Below are 27,105 nucleotides of genomic sequence, written 5' to 3'. Positions count from 1 at the left end.
GCCTGGATTCTTGCTACTAGCACTCCTTTACATGAAAAGTCCTTCATATGGGAGAAATCCTGCCAGGACCTTTTTCTCCTTCTTTCCTCCTCTGTACTTTGCTAATGTGGTGGAGTGTTTTCAGTAAATCAGAGTGATCCTTGCAAACTCAGCAAAAAGAAGAAATGTAATGGTTACACTAGACATGGTTTGGATGTTAATTTGAATGAGTAGTCAAAGTAGGTTTCCTTTAAGAATCTTGCTTTCAGCACTAGATATCAGCATCTAAGTACATTAACTGAAATAGTGAATTACATTTAGTGTTGTTGGTTATCATGTCTACCTACTGATCTATAAAACTGTTTAACAATGTTAATTGCCTGCTCAGTTATATTTGCAGTCCCTTAAGTTCATGAGTATTTTACTCATGATTTATATTGTGCAACTGTAAAAGATAACTGGGAAGAACAACAGCAGCCTTGTTATAGAGGGACAATTTTAAAAAGTGATTTTACAGCTCCAATTTTTGAAGTCAACACATTCCGACTGTTCAGGTTAAAATGGCTGATCTTGCTTATAGAGCACTAGACTTTTTCAGGATATTATTTGGTTATGAATCTTACTGTCCTGACTTGAATAAGGCTAGAGGGGTGCAGCAGTTTTGGTGATGGGTTGTTTTATTTTTTTCATTTGATACATTTCCTACTTCCAAACTTTCTCTTCATTGTTTTATTTATAGCTTTTTCTACAGTGACCCAATCCTGAAACAATAAGATCTGTTCTATGAGCAGACTACATGGCTCAAACTCTATCTTGGTTTTCCTCTTGTGTAATCCTTTTGAGCCCTCGGTACTATGTATGTGGCTTAGGAGAAGCTTAATGCAGAGTGTTTGTATATAAGCGTTTATCACTGATTTCAGAAGACCAGATCCTATCAATTTTCCAGAAAAAAAGTAAAGGCCAGTGGATTTCTTTCTTGTTCTTTTTTTTTTTTTTCCTCCTGAAAATGAAAAAAACGGTGCAGAACATTCATTTTAGGTCGAAAAGCAGTGCAAGTGATAAAAATCTCCCAGACAAGACCAGCCTATTCTGAAGAAATCATCTTCCCTTGAAATACTTTAGCCTCTTTCACATTTCTGGTTTTGGACACTGTCTTCAAACTGGGCCAAATTTTATGAAATGATGATTTGTCTATGGATAGTTGTCTATTGAAGCATAGGTCTAAGACCAAACTAATTTCATCTACGTTATACCTGGCTATACAAGCATGATACAAAGCATCTCAGACAGTAAATATAATCATGTTAATCTGATCGAAAAAAGAACATGTGTTAGACTTATTACCTTGTTAGCCCAATGAATTCTATGGTAAATCCTTATGGTATTTATTCCAGGAAGACCAAATGGATGCTTCTGTTGTGGTTTAACCTCAGTCAGTTGGCAACTGAGCACCACAGAGCCGCTCGCTCACTTCCCCCCTCCCCCCCGCCCTGATGGGATGGGGGAGAGAATTGGAAGAGCACAAGTGATAAAAATTTGTGGGTTGAGATAAAAACAGTTTAATAATGGAAATAAAATAATAACAACAACAATAATAATAATGTAATAATAATAATAATAATAATAATAATAATAATAATACACAAAGCAAGTGATGCACAATGCAATTGCTCACCACCCGCCGACCGATGCCCAGCCAGTCCCCCAGCAGCGGCCCCCCCGGCCAGCTTTCCCCAGTTTATGCACTGAGCATGATGTCACATGGTATGGAATATCCCTTTGGCCAGTTTGGGTCAGCTGTCCTGGCTGTGCCCCCTCCCAGCTTCTTGTGCACCTCCAGCCTTCTCAGTCGGTAGAGCATGGGGAGCTGAAAAGTCCTTGGCTAGTGTAAGCACTACCTAGCAACAACTAAAACATTGGTGCGTTATCAACTTTGTTCTCACCCTAAATCCAAAACACAGCACTGTACCAGCTACTAGGAAGGAAATTAACTCTTTCCCTGCCGAAACCAGGACAGCTTCTGACAAAGGAAGTGTCTCCTCTTTGTCAGTAGGGATGGCAGAGTATTCATAAACACAGAATGAAGTTTAGATTTCTCTAGTTAAGTTGAATGTTATACTGCAAAATGCAAAATAGGCAAAAGGATTCTGAATGGATGTGTAAATATATCCTCTTTCATTAGACTGATGTATTAAAATATCATGTGGTTAACTATGTGATGTTCTTGCTTGCTAGTGTATGCAGAACTATTTTTGAACTCACTTCTCTGAAAGAGAGACACAGGGAAAAGCAGGATTTCATAGCAGGAAAAAAAAGAACTTGGTATGATAGTATCAATAATTTCTGCATTAATAATTAGTGTGTTGCCATAGTTTTGAAACATTTCTCATTTCCAAGAAATACATGTATAATTATATCACTGAAGTGCATTGTCAAATTTTAGCATGTTGACATTATAGCCAAGATATTGAAAAAACTAATTTTCTTTTTCTCAATTTTTAAGATCCAGATTTTAAGGACCTTGGTGTTTTGAAACCATTGCCAGGTTGGTATGTTGTTGGTTTTTTTTTAACTTGGAGGTCTTTGCACTCTGCTGTAGAAAACATTTTTGTTTGCTGTTCAGGTTTCATTTTTTCTGGTATTTTGTTATTCAGTTTGTGAGTTTGAGATGGGAGGACCTGAAGGAATTGTGGAATCTGTACAAATTGTCAAAGAAGGAAAAGCTTCTGAAACTGAAGCAGTGGACTGTAAATGGTACATCCGAGCACCACCCCGATCCAAGGTCAGTCCTTCATCCACTTGCTGATTTGCCATTTAATTTAAGAAATTGACTTTTCTAATATGTTGTGCATTTCTTAGTACAGTCAGATCTTGTTTAATAACTTTACAGCTTGAACTTGTAAACTATTTTTTTCCTTCTGCTGTGGAAGGGTAATTTGTCACCTCAGCCAAAATAACCTTCGTTCTCTATAAATAATGATGTGGGCAGCTTTAATGTGCTTTTTGTGCCATAAGTAATTTTTTTAAATTCATCTTTAATTTTGCTCATATTTTTAAAGAATCAATGTGTTTTCTTTAGCGGGAGGTAATTTTATCACTTTAATTTTCAATGTACTTCAAATATCTAATATAGAGACTACTAAGGGAACACAGCTGGCTCCCTAAGGTCATCATTGTTTCTCATCTGGGAACTGTGAAAAAGGAGCCAAGGTAAATTCACGTTCCTCTGTATGAGACCTTTAGTTCCTTTGGTTTAGAGCCACAGACAAAAAGAGATAGTGTTCTCATTTCTCTCCCACCACAGTCAGCAAGCCATGCCTTTGTAACAAACAGGAGAGGGCTGCAATGAATTTAACAATTCTTTTCTTGGATTCTGTTTGAGTTTCTCTCTTATCCATGGCTTATCAGTTATTATATGGATTAATTGTTGCTGACTACACTACTGTTTCTCCTCTCTTTGCAATTGGAACAGCTTTGTGCTGTTCCCAGCTACTTTCATTCACTGTGTTAAAGACATTTTCACATTATATTTTTCCTAGCTGTCTTTTATTGGACAGGAAAGGTTTTACAATGTAGAATTTATATATCCACTAATCTCTGCCATCTTTAAACAGATAAGGGCTTTTTTGTATAATCTCAGAGCAGACTGTCCTGAATATACCTAACTGTTCCAGCATTTGGTATTGAATAAGCAGGAGGAAGGGTTTCCAGAAGAGAAAAAGTCATTAGTACCAGCATTTTTCTATTGTGAAAATTTAGGAGAGGAGTTAAATAGTTGGCTCATAAAGACTACAGGTTAATTATTTCCAGAATATACTTTAATCTCATGGGGTTTTTTACTTTTGGATAAATTCAATATTCATAAAGGTTTTCAATTAAGTAGATGAGTTTCCCACTTTGCCACAGCAAGTAGCTATAGACATGAAATGACTGGACTGATGAATGATTATTGCATATGTTATATACTTAGGTATTAGTAGAAACAAAACAGATAAACACAAAATTAGAATTGTGTTTATTAGAATCAGCACAACTAAATAAGCAGATAAAATTGTCCTGTGGTCTTAATTTCAGTTTATGTTTGGTTGGTCAGACAATGTCATTGTGATATTCTTACTTGATCTAACTCTAAAGTTCCATATGATTCAAAGTCCTGCTAGAAATCCCATCTTTACTTACCTGTAGGATTTATCCACACTTCAGTCCTGATGTAAAAATACAAATTGTGTAACTACATAACCATAAACACAGTGCGTAACAGAAGAATGCCACACTACCACTGCTAATAGAGGATTGAAGATGGTTTAGTTCTTCATTAACTTCTACATCTGCATTTAGTAGTGTTGCATTTCAAAAAGTGTATACCTGCTGAAGAGCATCTGGAAGGGAGAGTGATGAGAGAATTCTAGAAAAACTGAAGAAACACTGAAAGTTATTTAATGTCATCTAGAAGATTTTGTAAAGGAGCATGGCAGATAATAAAAGGCTTTTACAACAAGGAAGGAATGCTCTGATGTCCATGTCAATAGGATAAGTCATGCTCCTGCATTCTGAAAGAAAGATTCAGGTTAGATACTAGGGAAGAAAATTTCAAACGGCAGGGAGGGGATTATGAATGGTTGGTTAAGGAAGTTTGTTCAGCCAGCATTGCTAGCAGTCTTAAAGTGCAGGTTAGGTAACAACCTATGAAAAATGAGAGAAACATTACTAATCCTACATTTAGACAGAGGGATGGGCTGGGTCATCTCTTGACGAATCTTGCTGCTCCCATGTTACAGAATTCTCTGGGTAGAGAGATAGGGCAATATAAAAGCATATCACTCAGTGTTTCCTAACATGTGGAGCTGAAAGCTTTTTCAGCAAGCTAGGAAAAAAAATAATTTTCAAGCCTAGATTCATCTTAGAGGGGTAAGTCCAATTTAGCACTTGAACTTTCTTAGTGTGGTTTTCACAGATATATATATATACACACACAAATGTATACGTGTATGTGTACACACATGCACACACACTTATGGTTATGGTATCGCCATACTGGGACAGGTTGAAAAATTTTCAGATATTAAGGAAGGAATTAGTGGATAAAATTTTAAAAAAAACCTTGTATGAAGTAAGATTTATGATAAGATTGTTTATGGGCCTGATTCAATTGAACTGGATTCTATTGTCCATATTTTACAGTCAGCTTCCCTTGTGCTTATCTAACCTTGAACTAATGACATATTCAGTACAATAATTCAGTGACATCATTCTAATTTATGGCAGCTTGCACCTATGAAAACAGGCTCTCCTGCTAAGAACAGTAAGAACTCAGCAGACGTCTTTAAATCCACATGTTCCTGTACTCTGGGCTGCACAGTTTGTTACTGGGAACTATGCCTAAAAGGCCAGAGTTTCTCAGACAACGTTTGAGTTAGATCTTTACATCTTTAGTTTCTTAATTAAACTGTGCCAGAATGTGGACTGCTTGCAATTTCATTTGGCTTAAGCTCATCCAATCTAAACTGTCTACAGAAGCAAGAAGCAAGTCCTTTCCTTGGTTTGCAATTCCAGATTCAAGCCAAGTCTGAGCTCAATGTATGAGCAATGAGATCAGACAGGGAGTATGAACTTGAGATCTCTAAGCCTGAGCTTCAAACAGACAGTCTGGGTGTAACATTGCTGCTATCCTCAGCAAGCTGGAACGGGACAGAGAACAGCAAATTTCTTGCACACACTTAAAATAGAGCCATCACTGATTACCTTATAGCACAGAAAAAGAAATGCGGAAAATGCATGCAGAACTGAAACTTTCTGGAAGTGCAGAAGACAGCAGAAGGCAGTTTAACCACGTCATCAATCTATACACAGACCTGGAGCCTTATATTTGACGGTGACTGGTTGCAAAGTGTTTCTTGTAATCATTCGAAGTCAGTTCCTGCTGAGTAAGATAGCTGTGAATCTGGAGTTCAGAAATACTGGGGCTTCTGCACTTTGTGTAGAAACTGACTTCAATCAGTAATCAGAGCAAGAATAGAAAATGAAGAAAAGAGCTGCTGACTGAATGTGCCAACCTACCCAGAACAGTAAAAAGCTGGAGGAACCTCCCCATCCCAAAATTCTTCACTGTAGAACAAACACCAAAGGAGGAAGTGGATAAGCTTATTGCACTGGGATTTGAAAAACTTCAGAGATATCATTGGCTGCAGCAGCGGATAAGCAAAGAATCTCTATTTATGAATAGAAAATAAGAAAATTAAAAGAATGCTAGTATTTTCTCACTTTCTGTTAAGGTTGAAATGTTGGAGGATAATATTGACGACAAGCGTTTTTCTATATTGGATGTGTCAGCAGAGTTTGACAAGGTCCCCTGGGAAGAGAGAATGCATGTTAGTGCTCAGGTAGCGCTCCCTTTGGTGGGTAACTTTCCCAGCAAGGTACCATTGTGTCATGCTTGTTCCTTGAGAGGTTTTGTAGAAAAAAAAAAAGACAGCAGAATTTGACAGTAAAAGTAATAAAACATTTGCAAAGATGATGTTCTGATGCTGGGAAAAAACAATAAGCAGTGCTTATAATCAGAAGCTCTGGGCAGCTCGGGAAAGAGCAACCAAGCTACAGATAGGCAAGCATTAATTTGAATCCTGTCCAGTGGAAGTCATCTATTCAAGAGAAATGAGCAAGAAGTACATTTAGTCTGAGCAAATAGTGAGGCTACCTGCCGTAGGTACACCACGAGAAATAAAATGAAGTTGTAAGCTAGTTAGGCAAAGCGATGCCTAATTCTCCTGCCCCACCTGAGCATGCTACTGGGCAAAGAAGATCTCTTTACAGGTTGTAGGATGCAAGACTTAACAAAAAGCTTAAGAAACTGAAAGGATTAATTAACGAGTATCTAGTTTTGACATATTATTGCAGTATCCTTAAACCTAAGCTGCCTATGAGCGGTGACGTTTGTTTCAAGCAAAGCTGTTGCGGAGCAGTGGGAGAGGGATGCGCAGCACACAGGAGGGGGCCAGGGCAGGGGTGGCCACAGGGTCAGGACATGGCCGATGAGGAGAGCCGGGCAGGCCCAGTCATGGCAGCTGGGGTGCGGTGGTGGCTGGGCTCTCCCATGGCAATGGGGCCAGCTCCAGCTCAAGCCAGGCAGCAGCTCGGCGATGCATGAGGCTGGGGCAGTGAGGTGTGAGGCCAGGCGTGAGCCAAAAGCCCAAGTGGGACCAAGACACTTGCATATTTACAAAGGATGGGTATTGCTACGTGGTAGAGGCTCTAAATCACTTGCCACTGTCTTCATGGTGGAAAACATGTATCCATATACCTGACCAGATAGAGAGATGATGCTTTCGGTTCCAGGTGCCTGACTTCAGATGGAATGTTGTCTGGAGAGAGACTGGGTTGTTGCGCACGCACTTCCTAGACAGTTAGGAGGAAACACACAGCGAATCAAATTGCAGAGCTACAAGTCTGTATAAACCAATCTGACTAAATCAAAACATTTTCTGTTTTCACATGTGAAGTGGAAACTTGTGCTCTTGGATGAGACCTGCAAGAAAAACAGTTTAAGCTGTCAGCACTGGCAGACTAGCATATCCCTAATTTTTGGAGGCTTCTTAATCAGCTGTAGAAGAGAAGTTTTAAGTAGTACACTAAAATTTAATAGGAGCCATTTGAATGGTGATTCCTGAAATGTGACAGGAAAATGAAATTTAGAGACTGAAAAACCTAACAGCCAGAAACACTTTTACAGGCTTCAAATGAGCTCCATCTCTGAAGAAACTCTGAAGCTTGCTAATATACAGATAATGCAAATAATATTATGAATGAAAAAAACCCAACACATTTACATGGCATCCCTGGAACAAGGTGAACAAATTACATTTAAACAAGTAGAAAATACTGTTTTCCTATGTTAAACTATTAAAATCACTTCTTTGAAACAGTTTTGTTAGATGAAGATGCAAGACAAGCATATGTGTAGAATCATGTATGTAGAATCTCTTCTAGCAGGCGTGATATACAGATGCCAGAGTAGCACTGACAAAAAACCACTTTTAAGTTAGCATGAATCTATTCCATTCAGGTATAGAAATATTATAGATCTACAACCAACCTCAACATCCTCAAACCAAATAATTGTTAGGAAATGTGGTAAAAAAACCCGACTGATGAAAGTAATAAAACATCTGCCAAAGCAAACAACAGAATCGGGATGTGATCTACAGTCTTCAGTGTTAAAAAGCAGAACAGCGCCAAGGAGCTGTAAAGGTTGTCACTTGGGAGCATTTTGCCACTGTACAAGAGAAAAATGAGGATGACTTGATAGTTAGAATAGATGTCAGTTAGTGGGGACTCACAGAAGTCTGAAGAAACAAATAGAACAAAGCAAAGAAATCCAAAGAGCTTCACTTGTCCAGGAAAATGGTATTTTGATGTCTGAGCCTGGCTGTGGATCACAGGGTGTTAGAAGATGTACCATATAAGGTTGTCACCTTCGACAGACGGTATTCTCCAAGCCCCAGCAGAGAGGAAAATATGAGGTATGGAGTTGTCTGTTTGCACAGCATGGTCCCAGACTAGTAACAGCAGGCCCAAAAATGTAAAAAAACCCAAACAAAAAAACCCCAAACAGAACATGTACTGTTAACACTTTGGGGCTGAAGTAATATTGATTTTAAATAAAAAAAAGTTTAGGATCCAAGCAACAGGACAGGCTACTTTAGAAGACAAATTCAAGCATTGTTAGTAATATGCTTTTTAGGCTGGTATACTTGCCGTCTTCTTGCCTTGAAGGAGATTAATTAGTGTTGCACAATCTGCTTTAAAAAACGGGGCTTCCCAGGCCTAAATACTGGAGGTATCATCTTGAAAGTCCTTTGTTAATCACATAGAGCTGAACAAGACGCAGAATAAAGCAGGCACTGTAACTGATCACTGAGCAATGGGGAAAGACATAGGACCATTTAACCCAGTCCTGTGCTTACAATTGGCTGAACCTAGAAGCTGAATATGCGAAATCTGGATGTTAGGACCTGATGAAGAGGAGGTTTTTGTCTTACATCTAAATTACTTTTGGCAGTTGAACAATGGCTTTTTGTTTGTTTGGTTTGGTTTTAAGGGTCTGAATGTCTGTGCACATATATTAAGTCTGATATGCTGGGATATGGTTTGAAGCTTTTCCTGACTGGCCTGATCAATCATGTTGTCAGCCCTAACTTTCAGTGATTGATTAAAAAGCAGAACTCACCAAAAGTGATTCACTATGAAGAGATTATAATCTGACCATTTTACTGAAGTGATATATTATTCATAGTTTATAATCATTCTTTTTTTTCTAATATATACAGAGATTTTTGTTGTTTTCAAATTTAAATTAAAAAATAGTAAAACTTATCCAGCATTTCCTTTTTCATTATTAAGATGACAATACAAACCTTAAAGGTGACAGGACAATTATTATTATAATGTGACTGAGTGTAAATTATATATGCCACAGTTGCAGTGAGGCTTTATCAGTTTTGTTACTAATGGCATTGACATTTGCAGTGACATCTTGAAACTCAGTAAAAGCTAATACTTGTGCACTAGCAGCCTGTTCTTCTAAGTAATGTGGAACTGATGATTTGAGGAAAGTGTCTTATTAAAACTTTAAAAAAAAATGTGAAAGAAGAAGATATGGCAGTTATACTGCTTCCTTCAAATAAGATCTTCTCTTCAACTAGAATGTCCTGATTATGCTAATATAATGTGTCAGTATCTACAGAAATGTTATCATTCCAATAGCTCCCATTGGCATCAATGAAAAATTACTTAATGAAGGCAGATGGTTGTATTTGAGTTTGTGACCTCTTTTTTGTTCATTTGTTTTCTTTTGGGGGAGCAAATTTTCTTATCCACTGCTGGTAGAAGTAACGACTAAGATCTCAGTAAATGAAATAACCAGAAATATTCATAATTTTTCTCTCACTTTCTGCTTAATTTCTTTTAGTGAGATCCACATGCCAGTGAAAGTAATGAGAATATTGCCACTGATTTCAGAAAACTATGTATCAGGAACATTTTGCATTAGATAACAGTTTGTCATGTAATCAGTTTTATTCTTTCCCTGGGGAACTCAATTTATTAGTAATTTTCTTCTGCCAGTGTGGGTCTTACAGCCAGTGACAGGAACAATGGCAAATATACAGTAATAAAACCATAAAAATTGGCAGAGGTGTGCAGATGTAATTAAATTATTCCAGCTCTTTAAAATAAAATCTGATCCAATATTAGGTTGTCAGTTTGTGTAATCAGTTTCCAGTTTTTAAAATGCACTGCAGTCTTAATCCATAGGTCTGATCTAAAGAAATAAACGGAAAGATACCCACTGATTTCAGTGAGCTTTGTATCAAGTACTCATTACTTTATATAAAGTTCTGGGAATAGTCATCTCCAAAGCAGACTGTGAGAGTGAAACTCCAACTCATCTCAGAATATCAGGAATTTATTTTCTCTAATTTATGAAACTTCATGTTATTGGAGAAGGTGCCATCTTTCTTCTGAAAGATGGACATAGATTTTTAAGTCAAATATTTCTTTCCAGTGGTTCCAGTACCTATCAAGTCTATATATGTTATGATATTAGCTGAATTTATCACACACAAGAATGAACTGGTATGAATGACAGCATAATTCAGGCTTGGGAAGAACTGAAAGTGTTGGCTTTTTCACCGAAAGACTCAAAGTGAAATGCTAAGTTATTGTTCTTTTGATTCCTTCTCAGCATTTGTAACTGCTACTCTAAGAAAGATTTTACTATTTTATAAGGCTGGCATGCCACCAGAAACTAGACAATGTCAAATGATAAGTCCATAGAAATAAGACTTTGGCTGTACTGTTATATGAACGATCTGTTTGAACAGATCAGGAATAATTGATGAATGCTGGAAATTGCTGGCTGAGAGCTGGTATTTTATAACCACAATGAGGATTAGCACACATTTCTTGTAAGAATGAAAACTGGCATAAATTACCTCTCAATAATGAAATGGGATACCCTATACAAGATATATGTGTGCTTATATATATGTATACACACATATATATGTACCTATAAATATATATATGACAGCAGGGTAGAAATAGAGAACAAGTGAGCAAGCATAAGAGGTCTTTCCCCCATTAGGTACAGTTTTACTATTGTTCTGCAGTCAGACTAAGATAATTTTTTTTCTGGAGTAGGTAAGAGCTTTCCTGAAGAGTGGAATAAGATAAAAATGTGATATACGTACACTATATCTGTATGGTCTATCATATCTATATATGGTATATTGTAACATATAGATGGTATACATATATGGCATAAAAGTAATGTTTCGTGACAATAATATGTTGGAAGCCTTCTGTGCTTTCCTATGAGACATTTATCTGACATGCTTCACTTTCTGGAGAACGGCCATGTGTATACAATATTGCATATAATCAGTTGCAGAAGGTTTTTATTGCATTACCTGTGACAAAGCCGGCAAGCACTGAAGCGCCCATCTGAAGCAGGCTGCTTCTGTTAGCGGAGGAAAGAAAAGCAAAGCGTACATTTAACTCCCCGTTCTAAGTTAAACATTATGCAGAGATGGACTATGGACTATCGTCTCAGCAGCTTCACAGGAGAGGCTGGGTGCCAGGGTTTATGCTGGAGTGACTGGTCTCTAGGACGCAGAAGCAGCTCTCTGGTGTGTCCCAGCTATGGCCAGTTGCTGGGTGTGGGTATCAAGGCTCTGCCCCTTCCCATACCTCCCTCCCTCATGCGTAATCTTGCTCTGGCAGGACAATAGCGTGCCTGTGACAGCTGGACCCCAGGAGCCGCTAATACAAGAAGATCTTACCAAACCATGAGAGTAAGGAATAAGAGCCCATCTCACATTGCCCACCCCAGTTTCTGAATGGCTGCGTTTGAGTCACTGACTGGTCCAAAATTCTTGTTTGCGGTTCTCTCACTGGCCTTTTGCTGCTCATTTTTGCTTGGTTCCAGTTAATTTCTGCACATTTTCATACACTTCTTATCAGAGGTGTAACAGTTTCTAGCAAGTAGCTGGCAGCGAAGGTCAGCCGTCTGCGTGGTGGCCATGGAAGTGGCTGATGCTGTATAAACAGAAAAGAGCAGGAGCCACACTGAAGATGAGGTTTACCTGAGGGGCTAAAGTAGTCAGGTATCAGCAAGACAGAAATGCTCTAAATAGCTGGAGAACACCAATAACAAGGATTTGGAGCACAAGAAGGAGTAAAAGGTCAGGTGCCTGAGCACCTGGGGAAGGGAGGAAGAGAGTAGAGGATGAAAGAGGGACTTGTAAAGGGATGTAGCCAGTGCAGAGGAACTTCAGAAATGCATTTTCTGCACTCAGCAAATCTTCAGCATCCAAAACAAACCTTTAAGTATGACTTCGCCAAGGAAGTAGGCGACCTGTTTTAAGAAGAATGGAAGCTGCGTGTCCCCCAGTAGGAGAGGAAATGGAAAGACATTTCAAGACAACACATTTATAAAAAACAATGGATACTGTGAGAAAATTTCAGCAATGCCGGGTGACTGAACTCTAGTAATTTTTCATTCCACTGCAGGGGCAGAGCAACGAGTAAATGGAATGAAAAACACTATAAAAAGTATTCCTTGATATAAGATATTGCCATCTGAATATTACTTTGTGTATTGCTGTTAACTGTTCCATTTTGTAGAGATCAATACAAGTAGCTTCCTTAATTTATAGTGTTTAAAAACCAGGATACATGGTGAAAGTAGAATTCAGTTAACTGCAATTTAATTGAAATATATTCCTCTGAGTTCTTCTGGAGGATGGGAACGTTGGAACATAAGTAAGGATTACTGTAAGAAATAACATACTAGAAAAAGGTGAGGCAAGCAAAATGAAACTTAGTATACCGAATTTCATATGCTAGTAAAAATTGTTTTACAAATATTCTTTTCAGAGAGACCAGCTGCAAAGCATAACAAGGAATGAAAATGTACCATAATACACTACCTGAAAAGGCTCATTTAAAAGTCTGAGCTATTATTAAACAGTGGCAGACTGCTTAGTAGCACATAATTCTCAAACCATAAGAGCTTTAATATATTAATGAGGTGAAGTGGTGAGTCCTGTTGCTACTAGGTTATGCTATGTTTGTCTACTTTATGCAAATCCAGAGGTTTTTTAAGCAATTGTCCCGTGCATATAAAAAACTACCTGAAGCTAATAAGATTGTTTATAAAGAAGTATAGCTGATGTCTAATACAGTGGAGTTTCTTTTTGGTTATTTTTTCAAATGAAGATGCATATAGCTGGATGCTGGATATGTTTACTGGCTTTTTATGCTATTTCTGCCCTACTTCACCTTTCTGTATCATTCTCCTGAAGTCTCCTGGGTACGCTTGGTCATTTGATTATGTATCATGTGTCTATTGAAAATATTACTTGCCTTCTCTGTTACTGGAATATTTGATGTTGCTTGTATTATCAATTGTTTTTAAAATGAGTGGTTTTCCCTGTTAAAGTCCATATAGAGTTGAATATCAAATAACAGCATTTTGTCCTCACCCCTGCTTCTTTTTGGGTAGATTTAAAGAGATTTTGCAAAGGGCAATATATCTATTACATTTATGAGAGAACTTAGCTTGTATGCAAGAGACATTTCCTAAAAAACTTTCTAGGTTTCTAGCAGTTTCCACGAAATACGCTTGATTTCAACCCTGTTAAATTTTGAAGATATATACCATAAGGCTTTGTTTAGAAAAGCTGAGATGGTGGCCAAATTGCTTGAGGAAACATAAAAAGATTAATGATTGAGTTCTGCCTGGCTCCCAGATTCTCACTTCCTGAATCAGTGTAGCTGAGACATATCACAAAGATGACACATATTGACTCTGGGGAGGGAGCAGCAATTATTTGCCTTATTATTTTCCAGGTCAGGCAAGTAATAGAGCAATATTGTGCCAGCCAGCAAAAGAAGAAATTTCTAGCTTGTCTGTCCTTCAGCTTGAAGGACTGTTGTACATACTTCTCAAAGATGGGTATATATTTGGAAATTAGGACCTTACTGCAAAGAACAACAAAAATATCCAGATCTTCAACTAGATTCTACTTTGAAGCACAACAAAATACCAGGAAGTATAAACAGTGCTCAGTTTCTGTATTAATGCCCTTCCAAGGAAGTGGTTTACGGATCACCAGCTCCAGAAAAATTATTTTGATGGTGGTGGTGTGTAGTCTTTCTCCCACAAGGTAGAGCAAAGGTGTTTACTGTTTGTTTAGTCATTCTCAAATGTCTGTACGTTGCCTTTGTTCTTTGTTTGTTTCATAGATCTATTTGCGATTCTTGGACTATGAGATGCAGAATTCCAATGAATGCAAAAGGAATTTTGTAGCTGTCTATGATGGAAGCAGCTCCGTGGAGGATTTGAAAGCGAAATTTTGCAGCACTGTTGCTAATGATGTAATGCTGCGGACAGGTCTCGGTGTAATCCGCATGTGGGCAGATGAAGGCAGTCGAAGCAGCCGATTCCAGATGCTCTTCACATCTTTCCAAGAACGTAAGACCCTAATCAATGTGTCTGCCTTTCAGTTTGTTAAATGATGCAAGTCCCAAAACCTGTTAATGTTTTCTTCATGCAGAGTAGTCACTGAAGAATGTTCCCAAACAAGCTATGTAAATATTCACAACGGTATTTACTCCAAGCATTTATAGTGTGCAATAATTTGTAATGCAGTAGATAGAGCACAGGATTCAGAGACAGGAAGATGGGTATGAGTAGTCATGATCTGTCCGGCTGTATGAACACGACTTTTATCTTTTTTAGCCCCAAGCTACTGGGCCGTTATGTCTCAGTTTTCCCTTACACAACATGGAAAATAATACAGCTCCAAAGGTTTTTATCAAGCCTGATCCTTTTCTATGAATTTGATTTTTTAGATCTCATTAAGATGGGCATTTGAAAAATACCTTATGATTATTTTATCACAGATGGTGGGTGTGTTTGTGCATATTCCAGAATGCATATATCAATAAACATATATGTCAGATATTGTTAGGCAAAGAATGTAGGGTTTTTTTTGTAGTAACAGAAGTTTTCTAAAAGTCTTACATGATATTTTGGTTAATACTCTCTCTGTGCGCCTTGCTTGCATTCATATGTTTATATGATTTCTGGACTCAGATAATAAATAAAACAGCTTTTGAAAGAAACAAAAGGTAGTTCTAGACAGTTTAAAACAAAAAAAACAAAACAAACAAACAAACAAATAAACCACAAAACCCCCTCAAAAACCACCAATAATCCCATTCACTGAAAATGATTGGCTCAGGTAATCACCTGTGAAAGATATTGATTGGTTTTCTTTGGTAGAAATAATGCATATTTGGTCCCTTGAGGAAAAAGAGTATATGCATTTATTTTCACATGCTGATTCATGTTCATTTTTAATGTATTTTTTGGTTTGTGCATCACATGTCTAGCAGGAAGATTTCTGTGAGGCTGTCAGTGGTTGGAATGAAGGCACAATCTTACCAGACACATTCTTCATCTGTATTCTGTGTGTGTGTACCCTGCAATGAGGCAATGAGACTCTGTTGAGAACAGCCTCCGTAATTCCTTAATTATGGCTCTGATTAAAAATTTCTGACAGTCTACATGCCTGAAACTGCATGCGCCACTGTACTCTCACACTACAGCCTTAGGGTGGATTACGTTTTTCCTGTCTGTAAATCAGGCCAGGGTCTAAAAGATATTGAGAACCCTCAGTTGAGATGATACTGCCCTTTTCTCATTTCTGCAACTGGAGATGTCTTGAATATTCAAGATCTGATTCATTTTTTTCACAAGGCATCCTGATCTGTTACCTTAGAAACAACTGCATAGACACTTGAGGTTCACAGCATATAAAGAACTGGCGAGTGAAGCACTATGATGACTAACTTTAAATGAAGGTTTGAATAACTGTGTGTTTGCAAGGCTTTCATATTTTAAAGGAAAATAAGGAAAAATGTGGTTTTTTCTCTTATAGTATTCCTAATATGTTTACCTGACACGCTACATCTTATGAGCTACTCCATTCTTGTAAACAGACAATAGTTTATACTTCATGGTATTCTGACTGGAAAGTTGAAAATATTAACGTGATGTATTTTCTGTAAATTTATTCTGAACAGTCATTGCATGCTAAAAGCTGAAAATTTATTAAGGGCTAAATTGTGCCTTGAGATATGTATACACAGCCTGCTCATAAATAGTAGAAGAAACTGCATCTGTGTTTTTAATGCTGGAAATTAACTTCAAAGATTTAAAGGTGTTGCAGATTGTACTTTCTGTGCCACGTCAGTTCTCCGTAAGTGCTGCCCTATGCCACAGACTGGTGCTGGCTGTCAGGAGTCAGCTAGAGCAGATGTCCAGTGAGCGCATTGCAAGACACAGCTCATAGCATGTAAACTACAACGTCTTTCAGCAGCGTGTGGGAATAATTAAATCATCTGCATGGAAGAGAAGGAATGTCAGACCTCATTCAGGGAGATGTGCATCAGGGAAGAGACACCTGTGTCTCTACTTGGGGACAAAGAAAGAGGAAAAAAGTTATTTTGTTCGCCTAGAGCTGAGAAAGAAACAAAATAGAAGATTACATTTATGTTGTGGTTATGTGTATGGGAAAGAATGACAAAGTAAAATTCCTGTATTTACTGTTTCTGTGGGAATGACCAGGAGGTGTTGTGATCTGTAGCTCCCCAAGTTCCTCTCCCTAGTGTAGAGTTAACTTGTCGAGATTGCGAGTCTTCCCTTACACAAGGCTCTGTGAACTGAAAGTGGGTTTTTTTGTAGAAACAGGCTACTTAGCCTGAAGAATGTTTTTTTTTCTGTGTAAGTCTGTTCAGCGTTAATTCTTGTTGTAAAGCTGTTCCCTGGGGACTTGACATTTGTGTAGAACAGAGAACTCTTAAAGAGATTTCTTATATGATTATTTTCATATGCTTTGATCAGTGTGCTCCAATTACATTTGAAATATATATGTCTTTTTTGTTGGCATCTAAAAAGTGGTCTCACAAGTTTCCAAACCTCTAGCAGTGATGCTCTGCAGAGCAGCAGTGCTATAAATATGTCTGAAGGAAAGGCATCAATGCAAGAAGTTGTTAAATTTCCTACACCAGAAAATCAGTAATGATTCTCACATCATCAAAATAGTGGTAGAGCTCTAAGTAACACTTAATAACCAATTAATTCTTAATAGCTGATAATTTACAGTGATGATCTGATATTTCATGATCAGCATTATTAGCTATTCCAACCTATCATTATGGGTTTTGTCTGCTTATGTCCTTACCTTTTTAATCTTTAATATATCTTCTAAGCATATATATCTAATCATATTTTTGTGTATGGTAGCCACTGTCTACAATAGATTTCAAATATCCAATAAATTAATTTAAGAATCAGAAAAAGGAAAACAAGAAAGCTGATATCATCAAAAGATGTCTGTTCATCTGGTAAGACGACTTGAAAAATGAGTCTTTGTTTTTCCACCCACTGACTAACTGTTCATTTCATTTTCCATGACTGTGAGAGTGATCTCCAGCCTGATTAATGACAGACATGTTACACCTACAGCTTCTTCAAAGAGCTCCTCGTGAGCAGACACACCTACACTTTAACCTAATAGCAGATTCGTAGAACCAGGGCATATGGGTAAGAGAAAATCCCTCTGTATGCGCAGCAGGCCAGATATTCGTTCTCTCACCTCTGACTGCTATTTGATGGCACTGCTTCCTTCTCTGTCCATAACCCTGCATCACAAACCCCAGACCAGAAAAGTATCATTCCTTCTCTTATTTTGTTGCCCCTTTGAGCTCTAAGCCTGTTTTTAAAGCCCCATCACATGTGGCTTTCCTAAAGCAGCACAAGTTCTATCATTCTTATTTTCTTTTTATTAACAAACCCCATATTTGGATAGAAATCTAGGGCCATGTTTAGAAGAGTAGTGCACAGCTTTATTGAATAACACCACTCAAGTCCTTGTTTACAGCCAGAATCCCTGAAGATGATCATCCCAGCATGGGCAATTCTCTAATGGAGAAAAGGCACTGCAGGTATGCAGTATTAATGACCGTGTTTATTGTGGTAATGCAAAGGGAACTACTGAGAAAGGGAACAACAAAGCGCTAAGTGCAACACATGTGAAGAGATGGTTTCCCTTTGCAAGGACTTAGGAGTGTAAATAGATTGCAGCTTTGCTGATTTTGCTCCCTGCTTCCACATTAATATATAAAAAGAAAACATTAGGATTGCCTCCTTACTGGTGAGCACTCGTCTGTGATTTTCTTCCCCTCTGTGCTATTTGCAACTATCTCTAGTGAAAAACTCTCATTGGCTAAGCATCCCAATGACTCTCTGACCCTGAACAAACAAACTGTGTGTGGTGCCTAGAGTGTATAAACTGAACACAGACTGGAGCTCTGAGCACATGCTCCTGAGCTGCCATTCTCTGGTGAGTTTGTATATCAAAAAACCTCCATGAAACCACATATAAGTGTTTTTCAAAGACTAGATTATCGATGTGTATCTGGTATTAACCATCCGTAAAAGTTACATTTATCTTGAACAGAGCTGCCTGAAGGTGACTGAGAAAGAAAATTCAGTATTAAGCACATTTCATTTTAAAGTTTCTAATAGCTGTATTTTAATAAGATTTTTTTTCATTAATGACAAATGAAAAGATAAGTAATTTTACTTTAGGTAATATACTTGTAGTGTACAGTACTAAAACCATCTTAATAATTTTATAATTTTAATAAAGTTTATAATTTTAATAAAGTTCCTCAGCGTGACTGAGGAACTGTTCCCTGGAGAGGCTGAGAGAAAACTTCTTCTGTTTCAAGGAAGATTCAAGGGACATCTGAAGAATTTCTTTTTTCTTTCTCTTGTGAAGGAAAGAAAGCTCTATTTTTCAGTAAGGAACAGTGGGAAAATCAAAATTATCTATACTTAAAGAATTAATGTGCAGAGCACGATGCAGTGAGCTATCTTGAGTACATGAGGAGTAGGTGTGAAATGTCTAACAAGTTCAATGTAAAATATTTCTCACATCTAACCATTGTTAATATTTCAGAATTTTCCCATTCACCCTCAGGAGAAAGCAAGACCTTTCAAAAATGTTATGACAAGAAGGGAAGGGGGGAAGAGAGAGAAGCCTAAAAATAGCAAGTAGGGTAGGGCATTCATCTAAGATTAGGGAGTCCCGGACTGAAATCCCTGTCTTGAAACAGGCTCAAAGGGTAAATCCACACGGTTCAATGAAGTACGACGTAGACAACCAAGCTAGCTTGCTCAGAGCTAGTTCACACCCTAGAAGCAAAGGAGTTGCACTAACTCTGCATGGTGCTGAGAAACAGTGTAAATACACTGAGGAAAGCAATGCACTGAAGTGGAACAGCCAGGCTTCACACCAGGGCTGTAACAAGTCAGCTTTTGACTTCAACTTGTAAAAATGTTTTGACCTGGCAGTGTTTGCATTTTATACCCAAAGTATCCTGTAATGCCCAATAAAATTATGCTCAACACACACAGATAATGTATTTTATTATTAATGTCATAACATCACAATAGTATAATAATTATTAATAACACACAGAATATTTAATTGCTATAGTGCTTTATAAATATCGTTATTTTATAGTATAAATGTGCATGTATTACTTGTGATTATTTATTTTATTGTCTCGGTGAAAGCAGTATTTTTTTTTAAATATAAAATATGACTGCTTTTATTTCATGTTACTTTATAAACATGGCATATGGAAGAAATATTAATGCTCTTTATGTTTCTCTGCCTTAGGGCTATTCAGGATTAAAAGAATTTATGATCGTGTTCCATTAATAAATGAAAATGTATAGATTATTGGCTCCATGTGCATTCCCAAAACCTTCCAATAGTAAGAAAATATAGACAACTCCATTGGCTCAATTTTTATAAATTTTGAAAGCAGTAACCTTCAAATACTAAGCTCAGGCTTTTTTGAATACTGTGATGGTAACCTTCTGGAAACATGATTATTATAACAATCTCCTAACTTGTACTAGAAATAAAATATATTTACATGCCAGATAACAGAAATAGGATTATTATTATAGGATATTTTAAAGTATAGGTTTCCTAAACATGAAAAAGACTCTGGGATATCAGAGTCTATTCCTGTTAACTCACTTGCTTACATATCTTCTAGGATAAGTGCACCATCTTGTGTTCAATATAAATACTTGTTGCAAAGCAGAAGACGTTACATTATATTTAATTCAATAACTATAAAATCTGTTTGTATATTAAGATACAAGGTATCCCTACACATACCACACAATTAAAAAGAAAATATTATCATTAAAAATAATGTAGAATGAAAGTGTTTGAAGTTCTTCATTTTGTATATATTATTTTATATAAACTATAATTTTACATAAAAAATAATCATTGGTTCAAATCCAAACTGGAAAAAGAACCTTTAATAATATTTTTTCTTTAATTAGTGATTTAATTTAAATTATAGTGTTTTCATGCTGTAAAAAATCCAACAATTTATCAAAGACTTGACTCAAGGCAGCTTTGGGACACAGGAGAAATAACATAACTGTGTGTTCCCAGCTGTTACTTTTTGTCTAATTATGAAGCCATCTTTTCAGAGAGTCACAAAAGGGTTGAGGTTGGAAGGGACTCCGGGATATGGTCTAGTCCAATCCTCCTGCTCAAAGCAGGGTCAGCTACAGCAGGTTGCTCAGGGACGTGTCTGGTTGGGTTTTGAATATCTTCAGTGATGGAGACTCCACAACCTCTCTGGGAAACGAGCTCCTGCACAGTGTTTGACCAGCTTCAAAATAAAAGTTTGTTCTTGCATTTAAGGGGAATTTCCTGTATTTCATTTAGTGCTCTTTGCTTCTTTTCATGTCACTGGGCACTGCTGAGAAGAGCCTGGCTCTGCTTCTTTACTCCCTCCCATCAGGTATCTGTACACATTGATGAGAGCCCCCCCGAGCCTTCTCTTCTCCAGGCTAAACAGTCACAGCTCTCTCAGCCTCTCCTCATATGTCAGATGATCCAAGCCTTTAATGGTCTTTTTGGCCCTTTGCTGAACTCACTCCAGTGAGTGAGTTCCAGTGAACTCCAGTTCCAGTGAACTCTCTCCATGAGACTCCAGTATGTCCGTGTCTCTCTTGTGCTGAGGAGCCCAGAACTGGACACAGCACTGCAGATGTGGCCTCATCAGTGCTGAGCAGAGGGGAAGGATCACGTCTCTCAGCCTGCTGACAATGCTCTTTCTAATGCAGCCCAGGATACTGGTAGCCTTCTTTGCCACAGGGGCACATTGCTGGCTCATGGGCAGCTCATTGCACACCAGCACCTTTTCTGCAAACTTGCTTTCCAGACGGCCAGCCCCCAGCATGTACTGGTGCATGAAGTTATTCCTCCCCAGGCACAGGACTTTGCATTTCCTTTTGTAGATCTGCTTGAAGTTCCTGTTTTTCCAGCCTATTGAGGCCCATCTGTACAGCCACCCAACCACTTGGTCTATCAACCAGTCCTCCCAGTTGTGCACTGCCTGCGAACCTGCTGAGGATACACTCTGTCCCATCATCCAGGATATTAATGAAGAGGTTAAAGAGTATTGGCCTCAGTACTGACCCCTGGGGTACATCACTAGTGACTGGCCTCCAGTGGGACTTCATGCTACTGATCACAACTTCAGCTTCGCAGTTCAGCCAGTTTCAGTCCAACTCACTGTCTATTTGTCTAGCCCATATTCATCAGTTTGTCTATGAGGATGTTATGGCAAACGGGGTTGAAAGCTTTTCTTAAGTAGAGAAACACAACATCCACTGCTCTCCCCTCTCTCACCAAGCCAATCATCCAATTGTAGAAGGCTGTCATGTTGGTCAAGCATGATTTCCCTTTCATAAGTCTATGCAGACAACACTCTTGTCCTTCATGTGTTTGGAAATGGTTTTCAGGATTATTTGCTCTGTCACCTTCCCAGGGCTAGAGATGAGGCTGACTGACCTGTAGCTCTCAGGATTCTCCTTCTCACCTTTCTCAAAGACAGGGAGACATTTGCTTTCTTCCAGTCCTTGGAAACCTCCCCCAATCACCAGGACCTTTCAGAAATAATCAAGAGTGTCCTCGCAATTAGTCAACTACTGGGGGCATCACATCAGGGCCCATGGGCTCGTGTCTGTCCAGTTTGCTTAAATATTCCCTAACCTGGTTCTCTTCCACTGAGGGTAAGTCTTCCTTGCTCCAGGCTTTCTCCCTCATCTCAAGTGCTTGGGACTCCAAAAGGCAAATCCCACAAAAAAAGATTGAGGAGAAGAAGGCATTCAGTACCTCAGCCTTTTCTATGTCCTTTGTCACCAAGTCCTCTGCCCCATTCAGCATCACACTCACATTTTTCCCCGTCTTGCTTTGGCAGCTGACATACCTGTAGAAGTCCTTTTTGTTGCCCTTTACAGTCCTCACCAGATTCAACCCCAGATGGGCTTCACCTTTCCTAACTATGTCACTGCATCTTTGGTAAGTGCCCCTATATTTCTACTGGAATCATCTGACCCTGCTGCCACCTCTTGCATGTGTCCTTTTTATGACTGAGTTTAGTCAGGAGCTAATTGTTCATCTGTGCAGGCCAACTGCCACCATCACTGGATTTTCTGCTTGTCCAGATAGACAACTATTGAGCTCGGATGAAGTGATCTTACAGAATCAATCAACTCGCCTGGAACCCTTACATTTCCAGGACTACCTCCATGGCATTCTTCCAAGCAGACCCCTTAACAGTGAAATTTTGCTCTCCTGAGGCCCAGAGTTGTGATCCTGCTTTTTGCCTTATTCTCTCTTTGCAGCATCCTGAACGCCACCATCTCATGATCACTGCAGCCAGGGCTGCACCTGACATTCACAGACCCTGACCGGTTCTTCCTTATTTATAAAAGTATGAGGCCCAGCAGATCTCCCCTCATCAGCTCCTTGATTACCTGTATCAGGAAGCTATCATCAATGCACTCTGGAAACCTCCTGGATTGCTTGTGCCCTGCTGTGTTGCCCTCCACAGATATCAGGTGGTTAAAATCCCCCATAAGGACCAGGGCCTGTGAATGTGAGGCTTCTTCCAGCTGTCTGAAGAAGGTTTCATCTACTTCTTGTCTCCGATCAGGTAGTCCGTAGCAGACAGACACTAACTACAATATTGGTAGCCGTGGGCCAACACAGGGCTGCCCACTAATCCTGACCCAAAAGTTCTCACTTGGCTCCTTGCCCAACCCAAGGCAGAGCTCTGTGCATTCCCGCTGCTCTTTCATATAAAGGACATTTATATGGTCATGGGGAAGACCATAGACTGATAGAGTAGGGCTTCTGCTGGGTGGAGAGATTTGTGTTGCTTTATCTAGTTGAAGCTAGTGATAGCAATAGCTTCCTTTTGTGAAAACATTCACAACCTTTCCTCAGGTTTAAACATTTACATATTGAGGCATTTCCATAGATGATGTTCAAGACTTAGGTTAAGCTATCAAGTGTTGCTGCCACATACCTTGTCTGCTTGATTCCACTCCCAATCCGGTTCTGTAACAGCTTCAGGAAAGCATCAGGATCAGATCCATCTTGCTGTAAAAGAATCCTATTTACTACCAGTTCATTTATCTTTTTGCTATTACTAGAATGTCCTTGATACAGCATCCCAAGACCACTTTGCTGTGCCTCTTAAAGGGCAAAAAACCTAATTCCTCCAATGCACAATGGGACTGACAAGTTTTCAGCTTCTCTTGATGCTTTCATTCATTCTAACAAAAAGCCTTCATTAGAGTGGGGAAAATATATTGATTTCTTGTCCAGCTTAATTACTCCAGGTTCAAGGGACCACAGAGAGGACTTGACTATACTGATTTTATAAACATGAACAAGAGGGGGCTGTTTGTCATTAGGTTTAGGAATCTTACATTTGCATTTCTCTCATGCTAAGTTAGCTGTACTTACTCTGAAATTGCTCTGCCTTGTTCATCTAGTTTTGACATTTATTCACATACCATCTCTTTCCTCTGTAGTTCAACAGCACAATTTAGAGAAACTGAAGTTTTCTTTCTTTTTTCTTCCTTTTTCTTGCCTTTCATTTCCAGATCTCCCTGCTACCACTTTGCATAATTATCCCTTCTTCTTAAATCTGCAAAAAATATTTTTTGTACTGCTCTTATTTTTTCTTTCTTATTTCTGAAACATTTCCTAATATTTTTCATTTGATGTAAAATCTCTTGTCATTCCTTTCAGTGCAGAATGCCTTAAGTGTCATCTATTTCTGCTGTGCAGTTCTCTCTTTCTTCCTTTTCCTTTCACTTCTTTTACTACCTTCCTGTAGTTCTCCTTTTCTACCACCACCATACTTTTAAATTCCGTTATTTCTGCCTCGCAAAACTGTCCTTCCTTCCCTTAAATTGTTGTTTATTTTTTGGGGGGTTGTTTTTCCACTATTAATCCTTTATTTACTGTTGCATTCAGGATTAAATCAGACTGATTTTAAAGTGGCAAGAGCAAGTCATAGAGATCTAGGAGGTTCTGCCTGCTCAGACACAGCACTCTGTCCTCACCACTTCACTTCTAAGGCCTTTCATGCCACTTTGTATGTTTTTTGATGTTTTGGTGCGGTTTTTTTTCTCTTCTTTACAGCTTTATTAGCATAAACTTTCCTAATCCTGCACTTATTTTTTTTTCCTTGTTCCCCTGTCTCTCCTTGTGCTTTCTCTGTTTGTCATTTGGGTCGTCTTTTCTTGTGCACTTCCTACTTATTACCATGTATTTTGAATAGGTGGTTACTTAGGTCTTCTTAGGTTTCCCTTTCATAAGTTCTCTCCCTCTCTGTTTCACTTTTTCACTTAGAGCAGGCAGTGAGACTCTTTCTGTGTGTTGGAAATAACCAGTCCCAAAAGATCCCTTGCCCAGAAACAGGGATCGCAGTTAGAGTGTGAAAGGATGATAGTGCCTCTGGTGGGTTCTCTATATGGTGTGTCACATCATGAAGTGATACAGTATCTTCCATCTCAGCCCTCACTGTCCCCAAATAACAACAACAGACAGATAAGGACTGTCCGAAAGCACCCTCCCTTGCTAATATGCACGCGTGCTGTTCTGCTCTTTCTGTCCAGTTTAAAGTAAAATCCTTCCTGTAACAAACTTAACACCCGACCAGGGCCACTGCAGCTTAGGAGATGGTATACCAGATTTTTACAAAAATTGAACAGTGGGCAGAACCAGTCTGGCTGATCAGTCTTCTGCATTGGCTAAGAGATACTGTATACGTATACTGTTTTATCTGAGTGGATGGTTGCATATTTGGGGGTGTTTTGATGGCATTTACTGTTTGTTTAACAGACCATAACTGCTCTGAAGAAGCCATTGTGGTCAGTTATGGATATCTGAACTTAAACACTTATTGAAAAGTGGATTTCTTGACATGATATATGGAGTCATTAAGTTCTACAATATAAATCTTTTGTACTGTCCTTAGTTAGCAAACCACTGAAGCAGTCATCTGCTCTGAGTCAGTCTCTGCGCTATGCATATGTGTTGTCATAGGAACTGCTTTTAAAGTTGCAGAGGAGAAAAACTGCCATAAAGCATCAAATTCTAAGTATCATAAGCATCATAACTCCCTTCTGATTAGTTAAGTGTCTTAGGTTATTTTTTAACTTTCCCTTAAAAATAATTATAATAATGGTTTTGGGTTGTTTGAGCTAAAAAAATACATAAACTGTTCATTTTTACTGATTTAACACTGATAAAGTTTGTAGCTCTTCTTCTAAATGGAGGAAGATGTTCTGGTTTGATTTTAATAAAAGAAATATGAAGAGTAATTTATCTTTACTATGCTATATAATTTTGGAGTAATATCTTTACAACCCCAACACCTAAGGATCTCCCAACACTTGAGTACGTAGCACGCTTTAGCAGCCTGTGCAATTCCTTATGATGGCTTCCAAGCTGCTTCTTCACAGTAATAGTATATGCCCTTCAGTAAAACCTTCATTCTGCAGCTTTAATCTGCATGATTCTCCTAGACCATGGGCTTCAGGGACACTGAAGACTGTTGCTTTTTTTAATCTTCACACTTGTGATCGAAGGGGTACTTTTTTACTGAAGCCTTTCTTATGACTAAAAGGTTTTAAAAATAATTTTATTTTCTCTGTGTATAAATGTTCAGGCATTACTGATATAGGCACTAAAGTACGTATCTTCTTTAAGTCACACAAGTTTTCTTATAAAACTGGAGTTTCAGCAACAAAATTTAAACCAAATTATCTCCTATACACCAGATCTGGCTGGGATAGAGTTAACTTTTTTCATAGCAGATGATTGGGTGCTGTGTTTTGGATCTGTGGCTAAATCTGTTGATAACACATCAGTGACCCCCCACCAATGTATGGGGGGCCAACCCACTAGAGCCATGAGAGTCAGACTATGGGAAAGTCCATGAGTCTTAGACAGAACTGAAAATCTCCTGCCACAGAATAACAAACAGTGTGTGACTTGAGTGCTCTCAATGCTGCCTGTTGAATATTAAATATGCTCAAGGAACCTGTGTTATATAGCTTTTTCCTCTTACAGATTACATGATCACTCCTAGATGTGTTTGTTGCGGAGACCTAAATGATTTACTACTTAATATCAGCTTTTTCTCTCTTGTTTTTAGCCCCTTGTGAAGCCAACACATTCTTTTGCCACAGTAATATGTGTATTAATAATACATTGGTCTGCAATGGACTCCAGAATTGTGTGTATCCTTGGGATGAAAACCACTGCAAAGGTAATGTGTAGAATTGGAAATGTCAAGTCATTTAGACTGCGTGGGATACAACATATTGTCCTTAGTTTCTTGTTAAGTATGTGCCAGATGGGTCAAAGCTCAGGAAGAGTAATTCAGGGAAAGCATACATCAAGTAATAGAGAAAATTAAGAGAGGTAAAAATACCAATGGATTTTACTTTCAGTGTTTGCATTTGGTGTTGATTTGTGTTGGTTATGTCCTTCCGGCTGGTTATGTCCTTCTGACAGGCTTTTTGATCACTTGATCTCTGTTTCCCATACAATCTAAAATGTAATTAAAAGTCACATTTTGGTT

The 27,105-nt window shown here is 38.4% G+C and overlaps 1 protein-coding gene across 8 annotated transcripts in view; it reads left to right on the top strand.

Moving 5' to 3' along the window:
* NETO1 (neuropilin and tolloid like 1) overlaps positions 1-27,105 on the top strand; it is a 77,361-nt gene that overhangs the window by 35,748 nt on the left and 14,508 nt on the right. For all 8 annotated transcript variants that reach the window (XR_012994635.1, XR_012994634.1, XM_076330070.1 and 5 more), the window contains exons 5-8: positions 2,483-2,524; positions 2,634-2,761; positions 14,284-14,512; positions 26,677-26,790. Coding sequence is in view for 6 of the 8 variants with exons in the window: in XM_076330070.1 (XP_076186185.1) it covers positions 2,483-2,524; positions 2,634-2,761; positions 14,284-14,512; positions 26,677-26,790 (513 nt within the window). In the remaining 2 variants the exon portion in view is untranslated. The remainder of the gene's footprint in view (positions 1-2,482; positions 2,525-2,633; positions 2,762-14,283; positions 14,513-26,676; positions 26,791-27,105) is intronic.

The sequence above is a fragment of the Aptenodytes patagonicus genome, chromosome 2, assembly GCF_965638725.1.
Source record: "Aptenodytes patagonicus chromosome 2, bAptPat1.pri.cur, whole genome shotgun sequence".
NCBI lineage: Eukaryota > Metazoa > Chordata > Aves > Sphenisciformes > Spheniscidae > Aptenodytes > Aptenodytes patagonicus.
The sequence above is the reverse complement of the archived record's forward strand: the minus strand, read 5'-3'. Positions and strand labels throughout refer to the sequence as shown.